This window comes from Melanostigma gelatinosum (genome assembly GCF_949748355.1).
Source record: "Melanostigma gelatinosum genome assembly, chromosome: 1".
Taxonomy (NCBI): Eukaryota; Metazoa; Chordata; class Actinopteri; order Perciformes; family Zoarcidae; genus Melanostigma; species Melanostigma gelatinosum.
This window is the reverse complement of record NC_136634.1, coordinates 9130356-9158281: the sequence shown is the minus strand read 5'-3', so window position 1 is coordinate 9158281 and position 27926 is coordinate 9130356. Positions and strand designations below refer to the sequence as shown.

The 27926-nt window shown below is 40.9% G+C and overlaps 4 protein-coding genes across 4 annotated transcripts; 2 read left to right on the top strand and 2 right to left on the bottom strand.

Moving 5' to 3' along the window:
• Nucleotides 1–525: 525 nt before the first annotated feature.
• parp16 (poly (ADP-ribose) polymerase family, member 16) lies at nucleotides 526–4754 on the bottom strand. Its single transcript, XM_079275937.1, has 7 exons — nucleotides 4627–4754; nucleotides 3559–3755; nucleotides 2954–3091; nucleotides 2667–2873; nucleotides 2413–2584; nucleotides 2160–2304; nucleotides 526–1748 (listed from the first exon to the last, which is right to left on the bottom strand). Exons 2-7 carry the CDS (start codon nucleotides 3745–3747, stop codon nucleotides 1613–1615), a joined length of 987 nt encoding a protein of 328 aa, XP_079132063.1. The 5' UTR covers nucleotides 3748–3755; nucleotides 4627–4754; the 3' UTR covers nucleotides 526–1612.
• A 1545-nt stretch (nucleotides 4755–6299) lies between these two features.
• On the top strand, nucleotides 6300–12707 carry scamp5a (secretory carrier membrane protein 5a). The gene is made up of 7 exons (XM_079272975.1): nucleotides 6300–6426; nucleotides 7316–7384; nucleotides 7541–7660; nucleotides 8624–8780; nucleotides 8875–8976; nucleotides 9440–9557; nucleotides 9796–12707. The coding sequence occupies exons 2-7, from the start codon at nucleotides 7378–7380 to the stop codon at nucleotides 9982–9984; spliced, it is 693 nt and encodes a 230-aa protein (XP_079129101.1). The 5' UTR covers nucleotides 6300–6426; nucleotides 7316–7377; the 3' UTR covers nucleotides 9985–12707.
• Nucleotides 12708–13547: 840 nt separating this feature from the next.
• LOC306785891 (ubiquitin-conjugating enzyme E2 Q2-like) lies at nucleotides 13548–22174 on the bottom strand. Its single transcript, XM_079280458.1, has 13 exons — nucleotides 21979–22174; nucleotides 19222–19326; nucleotides 18987–19109; nucleotides 18841–18897; nucleotides 18583–18735; nucleotides 17842–17926; nucleotides 17690–17750; nucleotides 17509–17599; nucleotides 17358–17416; nucleotides 16807–16855; nucleotides 16626–16721; nucleotides 15973–16039; nucleotides 13548–15891 (listed from the first exon to the last, which is right to left on the bottom strand). The coding sequence occupies exons 1-13, from the start codon at nucleotides 22135–22137 to the stop codon at nucleotides 15860–15862; spliced, it is 1137 nt and encodes a 378-aa protein (XP_079136584.1). The 5' UTR covers nucleotides 22138–22174; the 3' UTR covers nucleotides 13548–15859.
• Nucleotides 22175–25654: 3480 nt separating this feature from the next.
• On the top strand, nucleotides 25655–27259 carry LOC306784224 (UDP-glucuronosyltransferase 2C1-like; the record flags this gene model as incomplete). The annotated part of the gene is made up of 1 exon (XM_079278105.1): nucleotides 25655–27259. The coding sequence occupies one exon, from the start codon at nucleotides 25655–25657 to the stop codon at nucleotides 27257–27259; it is 1605 nt and encodes a 534-aa protein (XP_079134231.1).
• Nucleotides 27260–27926: the final 667 nt, after the last annotated feature.

Here is a 27926-nt window from a genome sequence, read left to right as displayed (position 1 = left end):
TTTCACAAACATTCCTGCTTGTAAATATAGTACTAATTTCATCATTTCAGTTAATTAGTTGTTATAGTTATTAGGTTTTGTGGCAAACTACAAAAAACAATTGAAATTCTTCTTCTTTTGGTGTATTTCTTGTTCTAACTGTGGAAACCAATCCGCATATCAGGTGTCGATTAAAAGGACAGGATCTGTCACCAAAGCAGGCCGCCTCTGTTATCAATCCCGTATCGCCGTCTCACTTCTTTCAACTGATAAAAACAACGCATAACAAAGGACCGTCTGCGTGCCAGCGGTAATAAATGTGCCCCCGTCAGAAGAACGTTAAAGTTTGAATACAACGCAAAACAATAGAAAAATACAAGAGATGATTATGAAAGAGTGACCTTCAGGTAGAATTTGGATGTACGGGATGCAGCTGCAGAGATTTCTCTCAGCCTGAATAAAGTGCGATATATCTTTAGAGTCAACCACTACGACACTAAGATCTTTAAGTCAACTTTCAAACAAACTAACCTCATTGACAAGAAATGAAATCAAGTATTGCTTTATTAGTGTAACAAATGTTCAGAAGCTCATGCCTTTGAGCGGACGTACAGTTTATTTCATGTACCAATATAAGGATGTAAAAGCATATCCTAAATCATTATCAGTGAGGTTATCCGTGGCCTTTCTATGATCCATTATTATAAATACAGTATGTCAGCACAAAAAAACATGGCCACCGTATATTTTTTCTTTATTAATAGCGGTTATATTCAATACCTCAAAATTACACTAAAATCATGAGTTATAGAACAAAATGTCCGGACCCATAACTGAGTGATGCATAATCATATCATTAAAAAGTAAGAATGTGATCAGTAAATGTGCTAAACATTCTCAGTACATGAAAGGAACAGTGTGCAGCATGTAGGTGGGATCTATTGGCAGAAATGGAATGTAATATTATTAAGTATAAATAACAATCGTTACCTTAGAATTGGCCGTTTATATCTACCTACGGAGTCGGCCCTCTTCATGGAGCCGTCCGCCATGTTTCTACAGTAGCCCATAAAGGACAAACCAAACATTGGATAGAGCCATTTGTATTTTTGCGTCGGCCACCGAAGTTACCAGTCACGCCGCCGGGAGAAGTTGCAGTTGCTTGCAATCTGCAACCTAAACACTAGATGCCGCCAAATCCTACACACTGCACCTTTAATACAGGATAAACCAAAAAGAGATGTTATCACTCGACTCTTTTGTTATTGAAACAAATTGCTGTTTTTATTCTTTGAACACTTCGTTTAGAAAGACCACACAGCAACAGATCTCATCTAAAACACAGGATGTTTACTAAAACAAACTAATTACAGGTGAAACATTGCATAACATTTTCATAATGCAGAATGGTCTTATTATCCATTTCAAATAAAATGTATCCCAATATTTTCTATTTGAAACTCATAGGTTATAACTGCATATAACAGAACAATAGCAATTATGGTTATTTGTAGACGTAAGAATGATTGTAGAGCGAAGTCAGTATAAAAGGTGCATAAAACTGTATCTTTGCTCCGGCCTCTCGTCAGTCTCTGATCACGAAGGCACTGTGGATAATAAACATTTTTTCTTGTCACCTAAACAGTCTGTTCCAAAAGGATATGAAGGTGGTGGAGTTAAAGGCACCGATGAAGATGAGCAGCAGGAAGTAGAGACTCATCATGATGGCAAAATGGTGTCTGAGGAGCCAGGAGGTGCTGCGGGAACGTCTGAAGAAGAACAACACAAAGATAACCTTTCGTTTACCAGCACCAACCAAAAGCCTCTCGTCTGTCACAAGCCTGACGATCACGAGTGTGTTTGCATTAAGTACATAATCATATATTATCGTCACCGCTGACCACAGTGAGAAGCTTTCCTTCATCTTGTTCAAGTTACTTTTACGTCAACAATGTGCTTTTGTTGAACTTAAAACGTTTAGCTTTCCCACATCGTGTCGCTGGGCGCCTTTTAAGCATTCGGGTCCTGCTGGGCAGCACAAGCATGTTTTTCAATTTATAATGAATAACATCATGCCACATCTCCTTGGCTTAGGTTTACATGTATGAAAAAGTGTTGTAGACGTTTGCACAGCCCTCATAAAAAATGTTTTTATGTGTAATTTGTCAAGTAATTCTTACCTGGACAGGTGCTTCCTCTGAGAGTACACGAGCAGGTACTTGACTCGCAAAAGCTGATTGTTGGTGACTACAAAGTAGTTCTGCGGTACGTCGCCTCCTTCGCTGTTCTTTGCTCTTGAGCGCTGACGGTCAATGATCTCAGAATCTGAATTAGGAAATGAGTGGCTCATTTTGACATGAAGCGATTAAAAAAAAATCAGTGTTGCAGGATTTACAATTTGTTGTTATCCTGCGAGTCACAGAGTTCACGCACCTTTCTTCTTCACCTGGCACTTAACATGCGGGTGATCAATGACTTCACACATGGCAACACAGCTGAGCAGTGGGCCCAGCAGACTTTCTCTCCAGCCGCTGCTGTGTGGACTGTAGAGGACAGCCATGCTGAGGTCACTGGTGAGGTAGGTCCCCTCTCCAAACATCGAGTTCTGCACACGATGTGAAGACAATAAACCAGAGTGTCGGGCAGAAACAACAGAACATCTCAACAGCAGTGATGACTGCACCAACCTTGTTGAGGTGGCAGTGCAGCCCATTGTGAATGATGGAGTGAAAGTTTTCCAGACGGCTCCCGTGGAATGCATAGAAGACGTCTCTGCCTTCCCTCGTCTTCTCAAACCTGGCGTTCATCTGATCACAGTACTCCAACTCAAACAGGAAGTCAGGCACAGGCGCAGAAAGCCCATTGTTTTCCGTCAGGTTGCAAAGTTTGGCATACTGGTAAGAGTTTAAATACACACTGTAAACAAAGAAAGCGGGAAGTAGACATATCTGTGTTTATACTTGTAGTGGTGTACCTCATCTTTCTGTAGTGTCTTTACAGCAAAGCTCTTTGAAGAGAGAATCCAGTGTGTGAGAGCCAGATGATGAGCTCCATCTCTGGGTCGTAGTCTCACCAACTCTCTCACACCAGGCAAAGAGTGCACATCTGCCAACTAGAGAAGAAAATTCACTTTTTTTTTTGGATCTCATTGCCACAAGAGTAGTCACACTTGTCCATAGAAGGTCTTGTTTTCCCTTTCACTGCATGTGAAGCTGTGTTTTCTGTGAACCATGTATCTCTCTGAAACAGAGCGGTCATCTCTGCGTAAATATCAATGTGGGCATCGTCATTCTATATCATGACAATGCCCACAGAAACCAAGATACAAATCTGTACAAATCTGTAATGCACAGTACATATATACTGCAAAGCAAAATGGTCTCAACACCTTTTGATCAAATGTTGGAGACATGGTCATTGCAAATACCCCTAAAAATACATGTAATACATGCTTACATTTAAGCATAAATGCTACAATAGTGTGTTAAAAATGTGTAGCTGTCAGTATATATATATATATATATATATATATATATATATATATATATATATATATATATATATATATCTCTCTCTCACCAGCTCCTCAAAGTTCTTATTGTCACCACTTATATATCGAGGGGGGAAGGGTCTGAGCAAAGAGTTCCTCTTGTAGGTCTGTGCAGCAGCAACAAACAGGCTGCAGCGGAGGTCTGCTGCTACTGGGTCTCTGTGCAGACAGGAGCACACCAGCTCTCTGACTGCCTCAGGTGGGACCAGGGGCTGCATTCCCAGCACTGAAGACAAGAGGTGATAAGATAACACAGCCAAAGGATAAACCGCACAGCAAACACCTCATGACAACGTGTGTGAGGGCGAAGATAAATTAGTTAAACACTGGTGTGTTGTGCCAAACTGTGCACTCTCATTAGAATCTGTTATTTTTATTATCAGTTAATCTGGTGATTGTTTTCCTCATGAATTGATCAATTGCATGATCTTTGAAAAATAGTGAGAAATGCAAATCACAATTTCGAAGGGACAAAATACAGTCCAAATCCCCCAAATAGTCAATTTACTATTTACTACACAACAAATCATCCCATTTTTTCATGAAAAAAGGCTTATTTATATCAAAAATGACAACGGATTCATTTTCTGTTGATCATCTTCTTTTACTTTGAAGGAAAGACATTTTCTGACAGAGAAACTAAATGTGTCATTACACCTAGATAAGCTCGAGTCAAGTTGAGCTCTGTTACTTGTATCAATTGTCTGCTGTCCCTTTAACTTTTTAGGTCAACGTCAAAACAAAAACTGACACGAACACAAAAAGTCCAACAAAGGCTACAGTTATTTTTCCTGAGCTGTAACGTTAAATAACAGAAGTTCCTGGATGAGTCCTGCGTCAGGTTATCGAGTAACGTTAAAGTTAACTCTTGATTAGTGTAGCAGGGTGTGAGGAAGCTATGCTAGCTAACATTAGCTAAGCTAACGCTACAACAAGTGAAGGTATGCTAACATATGTGTCGCTGCATAACGTGACTGATGACACATACAGCATTACCGGAATGCTGTGGGAGCCTGAACATATTAAGAATACATCCAGGTGGCACACATACCTATTTCACAGTAAAAACACTAGTTTTATATCAGTGTTTCCCTTACCTTCAGTCTTGCTCAACTCATAGCAGGAAGCGCTAACGTTAGCTTAACGAACTGCTGCGTTCATGACCCGTAGAAATATAGGAATTATAAGTTTTCGTGCATAGGTGAGAAGAGTAAGCACACACGTGGCAGTTTAAGCGAGTGGAAAGGCGTAAAGGGTGTGTCAGTAAAGACAGAGGACGAGCACACAACTAACTTTGGTAAAAATGCCAATACATATTTAGTGTGCGTTTTTAATCTTCGTTCTATTATGTTCCGGAAGCCTATCCGGAAATGTACGCGGAAAGTTGAAAGCAGCATTCAACATTTGGCCTTTTAAATTTCACTACTGAAACAAAATATCACTCTTCCTCCTGCAAAAACAGCTGATCTGAGCCGGGCTTTGTCAGGTGCAGGGTCACAAACAAAACTGATCAACCAAAAGTGCACGGTACATTTTGTGAAAAAAGGCACAAACCTTCAGGCAAACTTTGTATCATTGCATCACAGTTTTTGTAGCCATGATGTAGATACACGCACTGTGTGTGTGTGTGTGTGTGTGTGTGTGTGTTTTAATTTTCACCTTAAATTTTTGGGACTCAATCTGCTTGCTCAACTAGTGACAAAACAGGGCATGCTATACATCCCCTTACTGGGTCCAGAGCTGACATCACCTGAAGACTATTTTAATGCTGACATCAGATCTGATTTAAAACTATTTTTGTGTGTGTCTTGAGCAGCAACATCTGACCTTTTACAGTTTATACCCAAAGCTTACCATGACACTGACTGCTAAAGGCTTTTGTTAGGAAAAGGCCGAGATAAACCAAACCTATGTCACAAACCTGCACAGACAAACCAAACAAAACCTTCCAGCATGACATACAAAATATGGTTTCAGACAGGGGGGAGGACCGTATGTATTAATATTTAATAATTTACATCGTTTATTGAGAATTTGCTGATATGTTATTATTGTTGGTTATTCTTATTTAGTTTTCTAATTATTTTGTACACGCCAAAATAAATCTACCTACTGCAAACATTTGTGTTTTACCACCGCCTTTCACTGAACCCTGAGCACTTTTTTTCCACCTTGCAGGGAGATCTTTATGCATTTTTTTGTTTATTTAGTTATTTTACCTATTTGATTCAAAATGTTTGCTTTACTTTCAATTTGTGTTTCAATGTTTTACGCATCACGGAAAGTTTTTAGAATTGCCTTTGTTTTTTAAATGTGCAACAAAAATACACCTGCCTTAAATTTCTGACTTGGGTACAAAAAATGTCTAAAAAAGTAGTACATGTATACTCTGTAGGCTATGCATCCTGTTCATTCATTTTGTTATTTACCCTCAGAGTAGCCTAATACTGACACAGGCCACATCTTTTTACTTGTATCTGTGACATTAGTATGCTTCGTGTATTTGATAATGTGATAATAGGCGGCCAATCACATCAGATTGTGTGATACCCTCTTCGATTTTCAGCACTGTGGACAGCATCAGGGGGCGGGACTTGTTGAAATATTCCTGATTTCTGATTGGTCGGATCAGGCCAGCAACACAACCCCTCGTTTTCTTGGCCCTGGTCCTGCCCGGGCGGGTAAAACCAGCGGATGGGGAGGAGGGGAGATATGCACGTAAAGAAAAGACCGTACGTCACGTGACCGCCCCTTACTCCCAAACCCGTCAGTTGAGGAATAACGTAAGATATTTCTGTCTAAGCAGCTGGCCGTTTCCTCCATTGTGTTTTAATGCAGATTAATCCATATAATGCTATTTAAACGAACCGAGGGATTCTAAACTGACGAAACTGGAGGTAAGGCTTTCATCACGGCATTTTCATTTATTACAGATTACAGGATGGGGGGGGGGGGGGTGTAGGCTCTTCAAATTACATAATTCTAGCATCAGAAAAACCTAGAACTCTGTATCCTGTGTGGTTTATTGTGGGGAGTTTGGGCTTGACCTGCTCGGCATCGGGATGAAGAGGAGGCACCAAATGCACCGTGTCGCACAGGCTGAAGGACGCTCCTCCGCCGCCTGTGATCACGATGCTCTGTGCCCTACTGCAGCATCACTGCCATCCGCGGAAACAAATGCACATAGCGGACAGTTTAAAGATCTAAAAGCATTTAAAGCAACCGGGATCAGTCTGTTTTTCTTGGCAGAGATTGCTTTATTTTGTGGTCGAAAGATGCTCCCCATCCACCATCATATGCATTGCAATGTGGATTACAGACCCACTCAAGTGACGTTTAGGGTGATTCATTATAGCGCGTTTGCAGGGTAAAGAGCTAGACAAACATCTCTGTCATAGATAGTCCAATCTGTAAACGCTGTAGGCCTGTAACGCATATTTTTGCATATATTCAAGTTATGAATAGCCTTCATTTTAGGAATCGCGACAAGGCCACACTGTCCCCCCACCACACCCACCCGCGCGGATTACACAGCTGTAAATGCTACCATTAAAACGTGTTTGTCTGTCGATTTAATGAATGTTGCTTCAATAGGGGTGGATACACCAAAAGGGCTGGGCACCACCTCTAATATAACCATGCAGGGATATCAAGTATTTTATTCCAGTGAAGTGAATGCATCCACAGGAAGGCCTGTGGAGGATTGTGGCCCATGTTGCCCACAAGGAGAGCAGTGTGAGTGAGTGATGCTGCACTTAATAAACCAGCTCTGTTATCTCTCTGCAGTCTGGTTTTCAAGCTGAGATCAAAGTCTGTGTGATTGTCGAGGAAAATACTGAACAGTCATCATGGCAGGTAAGCTTTTCCTTTCTGTTCAACTAGATAGTGTGCATGCGAGTCTCTGCACAAAAACAACCCATTTATACATTGTAATCCTTCATGCAGCTGTCTTGATTTCTTCATGAATTTAGTGTGTGGGACGCTGGGTTGACCTGTGTCTTTGTGTCCTAGAAAACAACTTCCCTCCCCTGCCTCGATTCATCCCCCTCAGGCCATGTTTTTATCAAGACTTCAATGAGATCCCAGACCAGCATCGCACCATGTGCAAAAGGCTCTACTACCTATGGATCTGTGAGTGCCCCTGCAGTGAAAGTTTGTGTTGACTGTTAGGTTGCAGTACAGTATTGCATGTACAACATCTTTTACCACAACTCAAGTTTCATGTGTGTTGTTGGCGTGTGTTTCTTATGCCGTGTCACTTTGTTTTGCCCAAAACATCATAGACACTCCAGTCTAGCTGTGAGACCAGATTAACCAGTCTCACTGTCACAGAGAATATATTCTACGTTATCTTGTGCATTTGTATGCATGGGTTGAAATATTGTGTCTAAGTTAGTTTTACACATTTGCGTTGTGCTCTCTTTTGACAAACAAAATCTTTACAAATCTAAAACGGGAGCTCAGGTGGATTTTGATCAAGTTGATCTGCAAAACAATTCTAGTTTGAACTATTTTTCAAGCAGAAATAGCTAATTTCTCTGGCTCCAGCTTCTTAAATGTGAGAATTTGCTGCTTTTCTTTGTTGAAAATCACTGAAGATTGAATATCTTTAAGGTTTGGTTGAAAGAAAAACTAGATATTTGAAGACATCTCAGTCATTACATGGACTAAACGACGTATCTATTAATATAGAAAATAATTGGCAGATCAAGATTAAGATTAAAAAAACAATCAAGAGTTACAGCTCTTAGTGGTAACAGTAAAGTAATGTGTCAAAATGTATTCATGTGAGCATCACGGTGTCTTTTTCATCACCACATAGGTTCTGCCAATTGAAAACAGGAATGTAACTCTGATGAAAAAGGAGATTAGTCCCCACAAACTGTTTGGTACTTGTAGAAACGGTGTGCTGTGAGTGCTTCATAGCTTTAGTGTAGAACTGGACTGCTGGTGTTGAGTATTAGCTGAGATTCATAGTGAGTCAGTCCTGCTGAATTATGACTAATGCAGCCTGTGGGATATTCACTATGGAGGCTGTTGTCTTCACTCTGTCTTGTTTTGGTCACCCTCGCTCCTTCTCTCTGATGTTGACAGTGAATAGCGCCACACTGGCTTTTAATCTGATTGGCTGTCTGGCGTGGATGTGCGGAGGAGGTGGAGCGGCCAACTTCGGCATGGCCATCCTGTGGCTCCTCCTCTTCACCCCCTGCTCCTACGTGTGCTGGTTCAGGCCCATCTACAAGGCATTCAAGTGAGCTGGTTCCACGTTGAGCTTACTCAACATCTTTTACCTGCTGTCCTGCTGGGTCACATCAGTCTTGATGTTTATTATTCTCTCCATGCAGGACCGACAGCTCTTTCAACTTCATGGCTTTCTTCTTCGTCTTCATGGCGCAGGTGGTGATCAGTATTATCCAGACTGTTGGCATTCCAGGCTGGGGAGTGTGGTAAGAGCGTTGATATGTTTGATATGAAGCGTAAATACAGATGGGTGACAAATAAAAGATATGAAAAACACCACCATTCTTCTGAAATGTATTTGGATTTCTGATTATTTTTTCGATGGAGAGATAATGCTATCCTGGGGAAGCGTAAGTTACACTGAACCCAAAAACACTTCTGTCTGAGTGTTCAGATCTGACTGAGTTATGACTCAGATGAGTGTGAGGAGTGTGAGTTTTGGTGCTACTGGCTTTAAAGTACCTTAACTGCACCAGCATGCACCTGTCTCTTTCACATCATGCCATGTCTTTGCCTGAAGTGTCTCCCTCTGTACCCCTCTTGAACTCTCCCAAACAGTTAGAAAACCTCTGCCGTAAACCAATGATCACACATATTTTCGAACAATTTTGCATTGTCATAGGTCATGAGGTCATGAGTATTTACTAACTCTCTTGTTGTTCCCATCAGTGGCTGGCTGGCTACCATTACCTTCTTCAGCACCAACATTGGCTCAGCTGTGGTGATGCTGATTCCCACCATCATGTTTACTGCGGTGGCTGTACTCTCCTTCATCGCCCTGACAAAGGTGACTTATACATTTCTACTTCTTTCAGCAAAAATTAGTGATGTTACAGAGCCATTATCTGCTATGAACGTTGTTAAAATCTCACGTACTGTTTCAGCGTACAAAATAGCATGTTCATATGGAATTTCAGACGCAACCTGTGTCGTAGACTTGTAGCCTACATGCCCCGATACAAAACATTTTCCACTCGTTTTCCAGGCCACATGGCGTTGGTTTTGAATAACAACTTCTTTTGCAGGTTCATAACTTGTACCGTGGCTCTGGCGGCAGCATGGGTAAGGCCCAGGAGGAGTGGGCCAGCGGGGCTTGGAAGAACCCCCACGTCCAGCAGGCGGCTCAGCAGGCGGCCATGGGAGCCGCGCAGGGAGCCGTGCAGCAGAACCAATACTCAGCAGCTCCCACCTACAACTACGACGAACCGATGTAGGGCAGGGGAGGGGGCCGGGCTGCCGAGTGGGAGAGATAAAAAGGGATCAATTAAGAACGCAATTCATAATTAGGTGCCCTTCATTATAACACTGTACACGCTGAATTCAACCAGACGTGTGCTCTTATTGAATTCTGACATACATGGAGGTAATATTTAAGTCACTTCACATTTAAATCAACAGCCAGCTATTAAGCTGGCTCTTTTTATTTTAATCTCTTATGCTGCTCAATTTTAGCTGGTCAGTGTGTGTTGCTTTCCAACGGAGAGACATAATATAGCTAAAAACAATCCCCTGAGCGTCATCAGTTTATTCAGGTAGGTTCACCTGTGGTCATCAGAGGGACCTCTCTGCCTCTGCCTGAGTCACACTTTTAAAACTTCTTTTGATTACAGTTAATGTGTTTTTTCATGTACTGTCGTAGCGATATTGTCAACAGTGATTACTTTCATTAGCCTTGAAGGTCACTAAATGCTAAAAATATTTGCCACCCTTAGTTGATGCAGCTGCTTAATATTCAGCTGACGTGTGTTATCAAAGAGATGGGTCAACAAAATACACTTCTTTGCTTTCTATGTCAAACGAGTCCATTAAGTTTAGGGTACAGTTAAACCTTAAGTTAATTATTTAGGAGCATATTATCCTTTTGATACCGGCCAATCGTTTTCTTACTTTGTATGCTTTTGTTGAAAAATAAAAAATTGAACGAGGCCAAAATCTTGACAACGGAAGTAGCATTTTAAAATATAAAAATAATGAGATTTAACAGGAAGAAAACTCGTCTCAAACATAATTTAAATCAGAAGACATTTGCTGGAAGCGATATCTAGCACAACATGTATCGAGCAGGTATTTCCACAACTCTTAATCTTAATCTTTGCAAGCATCTTGGAAAGCTCATGCTTTGGTGACCTGGTTGTTGTTTTCTTCACTGCTGAGAAGTTGCATCAGTGAACCTCTCAGTTAAACTCAGCATATTTGTTACATTCTCAGGAAAGATGTGACGGCTGGTTTTAAATTCTACCAGTAAAGCCCTGAAAGTGTCAACATGTCGGGCGTTTGCCTCCTTTTAATCACCTTTATTCAACCATTCTGGTTGGTTTAGACATTATGCATTGCTTATGTGTTTAGCGAGTTGATTTCAGTGAAATGAAGAATCATTACATGTTAAAGTGAAGCACATGCAGTATTTAGGATTTCAGTTCATTGGATAAAACATTCCAAATCAACGTTGTACAGGTTAAACGTGAAAGAAAAACCAAAACACTTGCAGGTTGGACATGCAGTAAATATTAATAATCATTGTTGTAGGTGGTCATCACATTGTATGAAGTGATGGATATTTTCACCCCTTTGGCAAATTCTCCCACTTACCCGTATGTAAATGCTTAATGACTACTTGCTCCTGAAGCTCTGGATTTCAGGCCTTGGTGTGTCATTCCGTGGCTGTTGGTGTTATTCTGTGAGTAGGTGTGATATGATATTTATACAACAGAAAATATAAAATCCAAGCCAATCATTTCTTTATGAAGTGAAATTGAAAGACAGAATAGTTATGTGTCGCCAGTCAGTCAGAGACAGTGTCATATTGATATCAGTGTCACTCAAGTCTTCTTTGGAAACGTCCTGAGTAGATGGTTATTACAGTAATACAGTATTAGACTTGAAACAGAAGTTAAGATTTGTGTCCGAATGCTCGTTACTTGAAAACCTGTGAGTCGTCTTGTCCGATTGTGATGATGTGGTATTCAATAGGTTGTTGTTTCACTTTTTAGTTTGTTGTTTTTTGTACCTATTATTATTTTGTGTATTTTGGACGATGTGTGGATGAGTTTGAAGCACATGTCCTCTGTGTCTTTCCATGGCTGTGGGTAACAGATTTATTTTGTTTTTTGAATAAATCAAAAAAATAAATGGATAATGTTTTGCTCTGGGTTACCTGCTGACATCAGTGCAAACTAAACATACATATATTAAACAGTAATTAGGATCAAGTGGGTCCCTGTTGTGCAGGCTTTAAATATAGACGTGAGTAGTAACGACCATAACATAAATTGCTTCGACTTGAAAAATGGTTGTGTTTTCAAGTTGGACACCACGAGTTTAATTTAACAAGTGCATAACATTTCCACCAGCAGATGCACACAGTAGTTATGTATAACCCTGTAAGCCGTAGCATCCACACGCTCCTCTGTTAGCAAATGCACAACGGTTAGCTGATCGGTTCTATCAATTAAGTGTGAAGTCTGCACAAAGATGAACAGAGTTATCAAATATTTAAAATTATTTTTTTTTTCCCATATGTACATACAGCACATCTCATGTGATTATGGAAACTACAGCTGTATAGTTAACATGCAGCAGGAGCTGCAGTGCTTATTGGATACAACTACTAACACTTTGCATTTCATGCTGCTGTATCAACGCTTCTGAAAGCCATTTCCCATGAACTCCCCCATGTTCCCACATGTACTGTATGTGTTGTTTGATATGTATTATCATGTACTATATCATAGATATAAATCTATGATGACTTGAGGTGCGGTAAATATTTGCCATGGATAAACACATTCAGTAGAAACATGTTGTAATTAGGTGAATGAAAGGTTCGAGGAGGCTGTGTCTCCATGAGTGAAGTAAATGAGAAATACATTTTTGTGTATTACTTTTGTATTATTTGGTCTTACCCTAATAGATATTAAACAGTTATTGTTGCATCCTGTTTATTTGATGACTTTGTACGTTGCTGTAGATGTTGAAGGAACATGAACCTCCATATTAGGTGATTTTTACCTTTTCATGAATGAAAAACACAACTTAAAAACCTGCCACAAAGCTTAAAACATGAACAGATAAGAGCCTACAGCTAACATAAAACCCTTCTATTCTTAAAATGTTTCTAAGCTTCATCTGCCCTCCAACCGCATTTGAATTATTTATTGTCTTTGGCTAAAACTGACAGAAAGTCAGATAGTGTGAGCTTACTCGTGATTAATACCAATTTAAATATAATTCAGTGTTTTCCCTCAAAATAAACATGTTGCATGTTGTAGTTTGGCTCAGGCAGGTTTAATGTATCCAGTTAATGCATTTCACCAAGCTGAGGATGGACTTCTGCTTCAGACTGCAGTTGCTGGACTTTCCAGGGAAAACAAAAGAAAAATGAGGAGCAACTTTTAAAATAAAGTAATAATAATATATATCTATATTTAATCAAGGGTTTGTGGAGTTGGATGTTTATCTAAATGCAACTATATTCTAATTATTTAATAGCATATTGATTTCAATTTCAGGTGCTTGAATGGCAATTGTTTCTCATGCTTCTTCATCCACGTCATTGTAAACGCAAAAGTTCAATGAAACCCAGACCGATGAAAGTCCGATGCAGATTTGCAAGGCTGTCAGACAGGAAACACTTTCATACAAAATCAAATCAGTATGACAGTTGTGACAGCAGTAAATTATTTTATTCATTAAATAAAATATCAACATCGGCCCAATACATCGGCAATCCATTAAGCAACAGTGAAAAGAATACACAGGGAAACCAGTAAAACAGCAATACTCTTAAAATTCTTTATTCATAAACTTGATGCAAGTTTACAAATTACTGTACATGGTCAAAATTTCTTCAAATGGAAAATGAGAAATAAAAGAAAACCAAAGTGGGCCAACGCTGCCAGACTTGATCATGTTTTGTTGGAAAAATGAATTGACAAGTTGAGATAAATTTATATTTTTCAAAACACAGCCCAGTTTGATAAGCGTGAACGTCTCTGAATGGTCTCCTGATATCTGACGGGAGTCTCGGCCCTTTAGATGAGGACACTTGTTGTTGTTGAGACCTGACGATTCGTCCCCGCTCAGCTTCATCAGACGTGTAACAACGAGATGCGTGCTGAGAAGAAAACGATTTCTCCCGATGTTGAAATATTTAGCTCAGAATGGGTTTGTTGTTATATTTGACCTCTACAGGCATGTTGTTGCCAGTTGTGCAAATGCTTTTTTATACCAGGAATATTTAAAGATCAGACGCTGAAATCAAATCTACTTCAGTATTTGGGATCAAAAACAAAAACAAAGCATTATATACTACAGCGGGACATCATTGGGTGGTCATCATGCTACTGCAATGCTGTTAAAATGGCATCTTTCTGCTTAAGTCCTTCCGCTAACATTGCTTGAATTAAAAGAAACACGTGGCCCATATAATTGTAAAGTTCATCTGTTTTTGACATCAGATCAGTGTGTGTGTGTGTGTGTAAGCCTAAACGTCAGCAGTACAGAGCGTTAAGTAATCCAAGGAAACAACCACAAACTCAACATGTACTGATTCCCCTCTGAAGTATTGTTTGTTACCTGAGTTGCCATTCAAATATACTTTTTGCAGACAGTGTGAACAAATAAACTGCAAAAGAGCCGACAGATTGATAGATACAGTGCGTCCTGCAGTACGGGGAACAGTAGCAGTGATGAAGTACTACTGCTGTATATTGCATGGTCAAAGTTGAAACGTACAATATCAGAGGTTCCGTTCACTTCTGAATGTACATTGTTGGGGCAAAAGGAAGCTCTGCAAATGGTGGCTGTTTAGCTGTTGACTGAGAAAACAGCAGAGAGGAGATGAAGCCGGCTGCGTGTGACGTAACAGGGAATCAGTTTCAAATCTAAACTGGGCCGGGGGAGCAAACCACTACAACCCATGTATGTCAGGAAGATATGAAAAACTAATTTGCTGCTAAACTGGAGCGATATTATGGGAAAAAATCCAAAACACATCTAAACACAATTTCATTTATTCCTTCTGTAAAGCCAATCCCAGTGCGATTCTGCTGGAAATCAAACTACCTTTTATAACGCCGGTTGAGAAAAGGCCCGTTTGCAATATGCTGTTTACACACACAGGGCGTCATTTTCAGCATCAACCTCTGCAGCTTTAATCGATAAAAAGACCAATAACCAAACTGAGCGCTTGCGGGGCTGTTGGAGTAACATATGAGGCAAGAAAGAAGCTCTTTAGAGGTGTTAAAACTTCTAAAATGACGGCTTAACATCTGGTGAAAATATTTCTGTTTTCTCCTCCCAAGATATGCAACGTGGAGATTCTGAGATATTTCATGCCCATTGGCCCTGTTTTATTATCAACTACTGGTGGATTTGTTCACAGACAACAGTTAATCTTAGTTCAACAACATCCCAGCATTTTAATTCTGCTCGGCCCGATATTCTTCATATATTTTAAAAAGTAAGAGCTAAAAGACACAGAGTGGAAGTTCATCTCAGTTTTAAGATGAGCTTCCAAAATATGAAATTTATTTATTGTCTAGGATGCTCAAATAATAAAAACAATAGCTGAATAATATCTTTATAATATTTGCAATTATGTACCAGTTAGTTTGCAAAAGGAAGAAAAGGGGAGGGGGATAATGTGGCCGATAAAAACAGGTGCAGGGAGGCGCCACATCGAGAGCTTCAGTATCAGACTTCCGTTAAAATTCCCATCTAGAGGCGGAACCGACTCGTCGTGAAGCCCACTTTGTCAAAGCAGCTAAAGAAAAAGCACTTCCCCAAAATTAAAGGGAGAAATATTTTTTTTAAAGACAAATGAGCATATTTAGAAGGACTAGTGATATCCTCACGTCCTCCTCCTTACTAAAACACTGAGGGGAGAAGCAAAGTGACACCAGAGTTAAGTCTTTACTGGACCGCGGCGAAGGAACACTTGTCAGATGGGCCAACAAGATGGTTTCCGCCAGGAAGATGATATATTCCCAGTTCAGTCAGAGAGGGTGGTGGGGGTGGGGGGGAGGTTCCAAAGAAAACAAGATACTTTGACCCAAAGACATGTTCCCAGTGCATAGTGGTAGCAGCTCCTTATCCGTCCTCTTTAGGTGGTGTGTACCAGCCTGTAAAGACAGAAAGACAAACCCCTTTGCCGATGGATCCAAACCACTGTGTACTGAGGCCCAACAGCAACATGTACTCACCATTCTTTTCATGAATCTGCACAAGGGATTTGTACGATTGTTGTGCTCTGGCAAGATTGTACTGGTTCTGAAAAACAAACAATGTTTCGTTAGGTCCACAGAGATTGGTTGGTGTCTGACATCTCTCTCTCTCTCCGGAACTCTTTCTCGCCATCTTTCGGTCTGATGGAATTTCCTCTACAGCTAAATCATCTGGATGCAAGATACAAATGATGGGTGGAACTATGATTTAATTCAACTGTGACATAAACTACTTGTCATGTGTAACCGTGCCACCGTGTTCATTTGAAAAGCTCTCTATACAATATTCAGAGCAGAAATACAGCAGCATATCATTATCATATCGTAATGATGTCTACCTGAGCAGAGAAGGAAGTCGCTCTCCCTTGTGGGTGTTGTAGTCCGAGCTTCTCTGTGCTTTGCTGACTGGCCTTGAGCCAACGAGTGGGGAGCGCTCACATGCACTAAACACATGCACGGCCAGCCCGGCGGTGTAAAAGCAGCTCCGATAACAACGCACACAGAGGGAGAGCGACTTCATTCTCTGCCTAGGTCGACATTACGCCACTATATCTTCACATAGTACATAGTTGTTTGATGATGTGTCCATGCTCTGAATATCGGCTAGAGACCGGACCAACGACGTCAGTTACCTTATTGGCTCCAAACTGCACCCTGGCTTTTCCTTTCACCAAAGTTGCATTTATCTGCATAATGACAGATTCTATGGAATAGGCACTGCTCCAGCCCTGAAAACACACAGAAAGACATTCGTTCTGCTGTCGTAAGTTGAGTAAAATGATGCGATGCCATGTATCAAAGTCATTTACAAACCTGTTTTGTGAGAAGCTCCATGCACAAGGCCCCTCCTCCTAGAACATAACTGCAATGAAAAGATACAGATTCAGGATAAAGGTTGAGTGTTGCATGATATACACGAATATACCAGGAAGGTTAATTGGATCAAGAAAGTGTTCACTTGACTTTTTGTAAAGTTGTTGTGCTTCAAATTGAGTTCACAATATCTTGATTTGCCTTGTGAGAGAGATTTTCACAAAGAGGGGATTTAAATCTAGGACCAGTTGTGAATGCAACTTTTAAATGTACCAAGAAATTCAACCAGGATCCAACAGATCTCACATTAGGCTGTAAGCAAGCAAAGCACCGCATCAACACATCTGCAACAGATGCCAGCGAAACATACGATGTGAAACATTTGCGTTATTTCATCCACAGTGGGACAAATTAATACTGTGAGTAAATCTCTCCCAACAAAGTCCCAAAAATTCCTCTCAAAATTGTGCCCACAACAAATGTGGAGCAAATCCCAGTGACTGAACTTTCATCAGAGCATTTCATTTGCAAACAGAGGAGATCACACTCACCCTCCGGAGAGCACGGGGGCCACAACCCGGACAAAAGGTGGGTCAAAAGGAAAATTATCCTGTCGTGTGAAGAAAAACAAACAAACCGTGAGTCTCGAGAAAACTCTTTTCCCCGAATAAAACGATTGACAAATATTATGACAGGACTCACTTTATAAGAGAAATCGAGCAGAATGTAGTCCACTCCTTCTTTTTCTTTTAAGACCTGCATGTCACTATGTAACGGACTATCTGGGTCTACCCTGTAATACACAACAAGTCAAATCTAACAGGAAAAACTACATTTCACACAATATTTGAAAATGTAAAAGCAAATGAATGTGGGCACTTACATCCTTAACTTGACGTGCCATTCATAAAGGCTGTCACCGACTAGTTCACATGAATAAATACCTGCGAAACACACGAACACAGAGCTTTACTTCAATCTGCCGATGAGATGTTCAAACGTTAAAAGTCATCACTGTAGTGCCACTGTAATCACCTGTCTTGTAACTCTGTGATCTGTAGATCTCCCTGAGTTCCTTCATGAGGCGGTCTGAGGCTTGCACAGAGCCAGACACGGCACCCTGCAACACAAATCACATCGGCGGTAAGACACCGGGACAAATAAGAAGACGCAGAATACTACAGACATCCCGAGGTGGAGGTCCTGTGCATCTTCTGTCAATCGACAATGTTACAATTGAGCATTTTCAAGTTCCTAAACTCTTCTTCTATGAGCCCATAAGCGAAACGTTAGATCATGAAGTGTTCCAATAACAGCTATTTTAAGATGTTGACCTTTATATAATCTGAATAAATTCAGCAATTAACGTTGGATCATTTGGCAGACTATTGCCAGGTGTTTTGTTCCTGATTTCAGCTGACATCTTTTATCCTCTGCGTTGCCCGATGCAAACTAAACTTTTTGCTGGGCGGCCTTGCTTTTCTCTCTGCGGCAGCAGCCACACAGTGTCAGCAGTGAAAGGAACGATGAGTCTGCATTTTGGAAACAGTGTCAGTGTTGATCTGAACACGATGAAACTGACAGAAGGAATAAAGAATGAGCCTCTGTGTCCAGCGATCAACATTTCCTATCGTGTCATTTTCAGGTGGTAGTTACAGTTTGTGAACGTTATTCGGGCTGAAGTACAGTGTTTCGACCTTCTCAGCGAGCAGAATGTGTTACATTACAGTCACCAAAACGAAATAAAGAAAAGAAAAGACCCCAATGAGTGCTTACATTCAAGTGATCCTGCCTCTGGTTCTTACGAATCTTCTCCAAGATGGCCAGATTTTCTTTTTCTATCCCGTCATCTTCTGACTTCTTCCCATCAACTGGCTCCTCTTCTTTCATGTCGTAATGGTCCAGGTCTTGGTCCAGGTCAATGTCCTGCTGTTAGCGTATCAATTGTGTTTAGAAACAGGATGTAAAACAAAGTGCACCTTTAAGCTATGAAGCATACGAATGCAGTGAACTGTCATTAATACACATAGGTACCTCTCCCATTTCTTCCTCTTCTTCCTCTTCAGATGTCACCTCATCTGACGGCCCATGCTGCAGTGATGAGAAACGTTGTGAGTTGACGAACATTGAGTTTTAAAATGCAACACACAGACTCATTTGACTCTTTTTCAAGTGAGTACCTTTCGCTCTTGGGTAATCGGTCCAGTGGGCAGAGGCTGGTCGAGCATTTCCACATCTGGATGTTGTGGCAGGTTGTAAAGCCGACAGAGATCACAGATGAGGCGCTTCAACTGCTGAAGGAGCTGCGGGTGGAATCATGAAGACAAGACATCAATTACTGCGATTAAACAATTCTACCAAGTTTCCACGGTCCACGTTCTCATTCTGAAGCTGGATCCACATCAGCCAACTTACCAATGTGCTGCCTTTTCTCACATCCTCTAAGCGCTCCAACACTTCGGCCAGACTCGGATCATCGGAGTCAACAAACCATATTGGGGGTGTTGAGGGATAAGATTCCTGCAACAGAGAGACATGGAAATTTAGGGATATCTCAAAGCTATAAAGGATTTCAAACAGAATGTCGTAGCCCACATAGACTCCCACTGACAAAATGATTTGCCAGCTTTAGGCCGGGTGTATCTCTGGTGCTGTATCGTCAATCTTAATATATTTCCTAAACAATGTTCGACCTTCAGTTGATGACTGAAGATGCAACAGAATGATTGATAAAAGGGCAAATTCTTCATTCCAGGAGATTATGGTAAAGTGGAAGTAAAATATATATATACACACCGGTAGTTGTCCATCAAGCTGTGTGTTACGTACGGTAAGTAGCGTACTGAGAACCATTTTTTTGTGTTACGGATCCCATGTCCGATTTCCAGAATGGAAAATACTGCACTTAGATATACAGCAACGGTGATGTTTTGGTATAAGGTTACAGGTCGGTCATGACTCTGGGAGTGTATAATACAGTGTCATGTTATATAAGGACCAGTTGTCAGAGACACAAAAGACTCCCATGTTTACAACTCGCCAACAAAAGTAATTTGACAACAAAAGGCAGTTGTATAAGTATGATGTTAGTCACGTAGGGTTTAAAGTACTGTGCAATCACCGTTTCATTTTACTTTAATTACCGTACTTTCCGCGCCACAGAGCGCACCGGCATATAGGCCGCACCAGCTGATTTTTAAAAGAAAAAAGAAGGTGTACATAGATAAGCCGCACTGGTCTATAAGCCGCAGGTGTCCCCGTTGAATAGCAAGATGCTTTTATCAGTACTAAAGTTGTCTTCTTCTCTGAACATCATAACATGTCGCTAGCTTCTAAGCTAATTTTAACATTACGGCCAATGGGGAAATGCTAACCGTGATTGGCGGTAATGTTAAAATTAGCTTAGAAGCTAGCGAGTCGGACATGTACTGTTAAAAGCATCTTGCCGTTCAACCTTTTTTGTTAACAGTCCTAGTGAGAGGTAGGTCAAAGGTACTTCATCCATATTGTAGTGACCCTGTCAGTAACAGCTGGTAGCAGAGGGGTTGCTGGTAGCAACTGTTCTGTGTCGGGAGCTAGTAAATGTTGTGTTAGACCGGAACCGGAAGTTGCGGTTGTTGTTGTGGCGGAGAAAAGCTACGGAAAAATCCGTATATAAATCGCACCGGACTATAAGCCGACGCCTCAAAGCGTGGGGTAAAAAGTAGCGGCTTATAGTCCGAAAAGTACGGTACCTTGTATGACGACTGTGGCATCATTGTTTGGTTTTGAGACACGTATGCGTTGTCAAGCGCCAAGCATCGTGTATCAGAGCATTCAGAAAAAGTGGAGGCATAATCATGACTTGTGTGTTGAAGTGAGCGCTATTCAACATTTCAGCTCTCTCTCTATCAGCACTAATCATCATGAAGCCAAATTCAAAGAAGACACTCGCATACAAACCGGTGTATCTCTAGCTGCTCTCCTTATAACTGATTGTCTAAATCAGGTGGGTGATGACCACACATGATCCAGCTAATCAGACATGGGAAATCTGCAGAGCTTGGGGTACCGGATTGACTGACTTACTCACTTCTTATTTCCTAAATTCATATTGCGACTACTGAATGTACTCTGACATCTTAGAGATTGCGTCGATGCGGACGACTTGACACAGCTTGAGTCTCGACACGACATGGCCTATAAAAACATTTTAACAGGCCATGTCTGTGTGTCTCAAAAATCGAGCAGAAGTGCAACTGCGTGTTTGGAGGAGAGGATGTGGTCAGGATGTTAGGATGGTGTGTGTGTGTGAGTGATCTGCACCCCCTGAACCATACAAATACAGCTGCAGTGACACAAAGAGTGAGCCTCAGTTGTTAGTGACATCACCTACACAACCTCACGGTTGACTTAATGCGTTCTGCACACACGCCAATATTATTTACAATACTGATAATGTATACACACCGCTTCAAAGAGTTGGTGTTGAAATACATGTTAAAAAATAAAATCTACGTAATCATAATACGTTTACAGCTAAGCTCACATTCTTAGTTGTTAAGTATAATATAGTGAACACAAGCTGTTGTCGTCATTATGTCGCTTTCTACGTAACGTTAGTTTTGCGTCCTGATAAAGAAAACAGTGAAGTGGTATTTTACGTTCGTCACAGGGATCCGTCTATTTACTGAAAAGGCACAAAAACACAGTGGAACAACACTCCATTAAACTGCCTCTATTTAATATATATGAACGGGGACATTCAGCCGTATGCCTGTGTAGATAAATGCGTTCTTATTAAATGTATTTTTGTTAAAACAGCCATGATGTTGTGAAACGTTAAATAATGTTAACATTAAATTAGATAGGGGTTCAGTTCAGTAACTCGAAAGTTAGCAGCTGTTAGCAGCTGTAGCAAACATGTTATTTAGGCTAACAGGCTAGCAGAGAGCTACCGCAGCGTCGTTCCTAAACGACGTATTCTTCTACACTTTTCCAAAGTACATTTAGCACTATAGTGCTGTGTTGTTTTCTTTAATCCACACGGTTTATTGAGTATTGGTGGCTTTAAACACGACATGAAAATAAAAAGTGAACACTGAAATCGTAGTTAAATTGTAAACACGGAACCTTCCGCGGACAATTTGGTTCCAGTCGATAGTCGGTGGTTAGCTTGTGGCCTGGACTCACCGTGATGTTGCAGTGAATGATCAGCGGCTTCTCTCCTGTTACGTTGAATTGGCAACTGAGTTCGTCTGGTTTCCAGTCTATTATTCTGAATCGTTCGTGGTTTGGGTCAAAAATGGACTCCAAAAACTTCAATTCGGCCTTCAGACCCGAAACCGACATCTTCTACTCATCTCAAACCATCAGGCCGCTGGCAGAAGGGAAGTCGGGGCGGAATGTGACCGCGCAGTTGAGTCGGGTCTACGGATCTCGCACATTAGCGTGAGAACAACAACAAAGGGCTGGAGGGTTAGGTCTTTGGTGAACACTGTCACTGGAATCTGACAGTGCTGACAGTCTACAACTACAATTTTAAATAACTTAATTATGTTTTATTGTGTTGTGTTATTTGGTGATTATTACATGACATCATTTTATTTAGAAGTGAGCATCAGCCCTGGGGGCACTAGACCTCCAGGGGCCCCAAAAGCCTGTGTGTGCTTTTATTTTTTTGGGGGGGGTTATTTGAGTAATTGCAATTTTTTTTACCACAACAGAACAATGTGAAATGCACGACATAACTGTGTGGTCCTATGTCGAGCTTTTAAATGCTTTTAGTGCTCTCTATAGTGCAAGGTTTTCATGGCTTGACGGACACAATTATTATTTTATTAAGTACTGGATGGCTTCTGGGCCTCTGTCCAAAATATGATAAAGCTATACCATTTATAGTGTCCTCTGTACTTGATGGGAACTTGCAGGAAGACAGGGGCCCATTAGCAAGTATTTGCCGTTGGGCCCTGAAAACAGGATCAATCAAATGCCTTTCAGAAATACCAATCAGAAAAATGCTTGATGACCAGGCAAGATGTTCGCTTGGTATAATTAAAGCTCCTCTTTTAGCTCTCAGATCAACCTTATAAATAAGGTCTCAATTTACCTTTCCGCTTTTGTCATGCAGATCCTGATTCTATAAACACCAAAATCGTAACTTTAGCAGAAGACGTCAAATCCCTTTTATTTTAAGTAATTCCAACTAAGCAAAGATTGGAGCAGTGGTTTTCAACCTGAGGGTCAGGACCCCCAACAAAGTCCCAAAATACATCTGAGGGGTCATAAGTTGATGAAAATAACATTAAAGCACAAGGTAATTTAGTTCTACATAATTATGTTTATGTTTTTTAAACTTTGATTTTTGCATTTGAATTCGAAGATGTACAATTGTAAAGAAGTATATGTATAATTATACATATGTATAATTATAATTATTCTAGTCCCTGAAAAAGTATTCAGGTAAAACATTCTGGGAGGGAAAACTGTGTCTTTGACCTGGCATGTATCATCGGTTATCCACTCCTTTCTATCCTTCTGTTTGAAGCCCAGACATTTTTTACTGGTTTCTAGATATGTTTGCTTTGCTTGTTCCCATTTGGTGTTAATCTCATCTGTATATGTCTGTATCCTGTTGCATATCACTTTGGTCAGATAATGCTTGAAATCTATTCTTTAGCTCCACTATGAAGGAGCTTTTCACTTTAGGATCTTGTAACTTTTCAGTGACAAACTGTTGTCTTCCTATCTTTCTGCTACCAGCTTTCCTTAACTTTACTTTCAGCACTGCTAACACTAGGTGATGATCACTAGCAACATCTGCTCCTCGCATTACCCTGACATCAAACAGTGAGCGTCTCCAGGTTCCATTTATCATCAAATGATCTATTTGGTTCCTGTCTCGCCCATTAGGTGAATTCCATGTCAATTTATGTATATCCTTGTGTGGAAATAAGGTCCCTCCGACGACAAGGTCATAACTGGCACAAAATTCCACTAATCTTTCCCCATTTTCATTCATGATGCCACAGCCCTGTCCTCCCATTGCCCTGTCATAGCCGGTGTTGTCACTTCTGACTTTTGCGTTCAGATCCCCCATCACTATATTCATGTCATGTCCTGGTGTGTTGTTGAGCTCAGCTTGTAACTGCTCATAAAACTTGTCTTTTGCTTCTTCACAACTATCATTTGTTGGAGCATAACACTGGATGATGGTTGTGTTGATTTGTTTTCCTTTTAGCCTGATCTTCATGAGCCTGCTATTGATCGGTTTCCACTCGATAAGACTTTTCTCGACTCCTTTTTGTAGAATGATGGCTACTCCTTCGGAATGGTGGCCATCATCCCTCCCTGAGTATAATACTGTTTTGTCTGTACTGGTTCTGAGACGTCCCGACCCGTCCATCTGCTTTCGCTTACCCCTAGTATGTGTAGGTTGTATCTTCTCATCTCATTTGTCACTTGCGCAAGTTTCCCTGACTCATACATTGTACGCACATTCCAAGAGCCTATCCTTGTCTTGTGCTTGATATGAAGAACTTCCAACTTCCTGTCAGTGGCTTCCTTATGGCTTTGACCACTGGCATTCATGCTGGCATCAATTGATACACATGGAAACCCATCACATCTCGTTGCTTTTGATACTTTTGTTGCTGTTTCCGTAACAATACTTCTTTTACAGGACAGAGCTGTTAACCCTGAGTCCAACCCCCAAACCTGGAGGACCAGGTGCCGCCTTTTGTCTCATACATTTTGAGCGCTGTTATTCAGAGCTCCACACTCGGAGCGGCAGAGCGTCTCTGGGCACTCTATCAGAGGAGACAGGCCCACCCAAATGTTTACTGATTCAGTACAGTACAGTACAGGCCTTGAATTGATTGACAGGGCATTACAGCACAAAGTATTATATTTCTAAACAATAAATGTTCATGTATTCTTTGCTGATTGCATTTGAATATTGTGTAACTGTACATCTTCAAGTCCCTGAGAAGTATTCAGATAAAACATTATGTGAGGGAAAACTCTCTCTTAGACTTAGTTTTAAGGGGTTAGAAGCCCAAAGGAGGCTGTGAAGAAATTGACTGGTTTTTATTACTGCTCTCTTCGGGTAAACAAGAGCAAAATCAAGAGCAATTTAACATAAAATACACAAACTTGACACTATATGGCCCAACAGATCAATGAGCTGTGCTTACAACTAAATATTAACTCTTGTTGCGGTACAGAACACATATTATATAACAGGGATGTTTTCTGCAGCAGTACACACCTTCTTATACAACAGATCTGTTCATAGTACAATTACATGTTACTACACGCCAGCCAGTCATGACGTTGACACACCAGGAGGTTCATTCACCTTTCTTTCTTTCCAACTGTGCACAACAACTTATCACGTAACTGATACAGTCGTTGAACTGACACTTTGAAGTTGGATTGTCTTTCCTCTGGATTTAGGTAAGTGTTAATAAAAAGCTCTGTTGTGCACACGTAAAGTAAAGCAGCCATGGAATGTGTGTTTTGTTGAGATATGGTCAGTGCAAGTCTTGGTAGTTGCGTGTACTGTATGTGTAAAGTTTAACAAAAGATAATATTAGTTAACAGTCTAACTTCTGTTTGAAAATGTTATTTCATTTATTGTTTTGTGTATTTTGGCCTCAAGCTGTGATATAAATGAGGCCATCTGAGAAGTGTATAGAGGGGAAATGTTTCTTAAAGTAAAAGTAAATAAAAATTACATGCACAGTACTTGAGTTAACGCACTTAGTTATTATCCACCACTGTATTTCATGTTATAATGTGATTGTAAAGGGAACAAATTGCATTTTGATCTCCCTTTGTGCTTTATAGGTCTCTGGGGGACGTCACTATGAAGGTGCTTTCCTCGTCTCTGATCACCTTTGCTCTCCTGTTGATTCAACTCTCCAGTGCATCTGGGGGCAAAATCCTGGTGTTCCCATTGGACGGAAGCCATTGGATAAATATGAAAGTAATCATAGAGGAGCTGCATGCCAAAGGCCACGAGGTCACTGTGGTTCGGGCGTCCGATAGCTGGTACATCAGTGAAAAGTCTCTGCTCTACACTTCTGTCACTGTTCCTATCCCTGGTGGATTTGAGCAAAACTACTTTGAAGACTTTTTGTCTCGACAGCTGGAGATCAGGCTTCAGGGTAGGCATGCATCTTTTTGGTCTAAAATCTGGAATCGAATTCAAATGCGGTGGCTGTTTGTGGGACACTTCTCTCAGCTCCACAAGGGAATGAGTGAAGTGACCATTCAAATGTTTGAAGATGAAAACCTGATGCAGTCTTTCAATGAAGCCAAATATGATGTCGTTTTGACCGACCCTGGTGTCGGTACCGGGGCAATGCTGGCACGTCGGCTCCAAGTTCCTCTTGTTTTTAATGTCAGGTGGACCATTCAAGGTGAAGCTCATTTCCTTGTGGCCCCCTCACCTTTGTCATACATTCCTTTCACTGCAACAGAGTTGACAGATAAGATGACCTTCCCACAAAGAATAAAGAATGTTTTGAGCTATATTTTAGGGATGTACACAATGTCATTAATCACGGAACCTTATTACAAACCAGTCGTTAAAAAGTACTTTGGTCCCGATGTGGATTACTCAACGTTTTTTCTGGATGCAGACATCTGGCTTATGAGGAATGATTTTGTCTTTGAATTTCCACGTCCAACAATGCCAAATATAATCTACATGGGTGGATTTCAGTGCAAGCCCCCAAAGCCACTCCCTGCAGACTTGGAGGAGTTTGTCCAGAGCTCTGGAGATCACGGGGTCATTATGATGACCTTAGGAACTTTGGTCGGGAAGCTCCCTCTAGATATCGCTGAGGAGATCGCTGCAGCGTTCGCCCAGCTGCCTCAGAAGGTCGTATGGAGGTATATGGGACAAAGGCCAGCCAACCTAGGCAACAACACATTAATGGTCAACTGGCTGCCACAGAAAGACCTCTTAGGACATCCCAAGACACGAGTGTTTGTGACCCACGGAGGCACTAACGGGGTTCAGGAGGCAATTTATCACGGAGTTCCTGTAGTTGGACTTCCTTTATTCTTTGACCAGCCTGATAACCTCTCCAGAATCAGAGCAAAGGGAGGAGCTGTGATTGTTGACATTGTCGAGCTTGACAGACACATCTTTGCAGATGCCCTCAAGACGGCTCTTTACAATTCCTCTTACAGGGAAAACATGCAGAGGCTCTCAAGGCTGAACAGAGATCAGCCCATGAAACCACTGGACCAGGCAGTGTTTTGGATCGAATATGTCATCAGACACAAAGGAGCCCGTCATCTGCAGACTCAGTCCACCAAAATGTCCTGGTTTGTTTACAACTCTATTGATGTCATTGCTGCTTTGTTGGCAGTTGTGTTGCTTGTAACATTCACCTGCATTTCAATTGTCATGTTACTGTGGAGAATTATTCTTGTGGGGAGAAAAGTTAAACATGAATGACATGAAAAATAAAATGTTGGTTTTGTGTGCAAAATTCAAGATTTACCAAACATCAACCCAACAGTTCTCTGTGTGTGATGTTGCTGAAGTTGACAGCATTAGTAGAATTAGTCATTTGGGAATACCAATGAAAATACGAGCTCCGACAATCAAAATCCTCCCAAACAGAAATCAAAGGGGCTAAACCCAGCAATCAGGAAATTCTGCAGAATAAATTCCATTAGATAGGAAGACACCTAAGAAGATAACAGACCAGTTCAATCTTACTCAACTGATGCAAGGACCAACAAGAATAACCGTAGCAATACTTTTTTGACTACCATTAACAAAGTAAAATCCTCCTTTAGAAAAAAGATGCAATACGACCCAAGACAAAAGAACCCTTTACCATGGCTCAATGACGCCCTCTGGTGAGAAATGAGAGCGCGAGATGCTGCGCTGAAAAGTGCACTTAAATCAGGAAATAGTAATGACGAGCACACTTTTACATCCCTTCGAAATAAGATAGAAAGAAACATAAGGAAGGCCAAAGCTAAATGTTTTCATTTGGGTAATTAATGATGCAAGGGGAAATGAGAAACGGATCTGGGAAAGTCTTAATAAATGAACTGGAAGAAATAATAAGAGAACCTGAACTAAAAATGTATGAAATCTTAACCCAAAATCA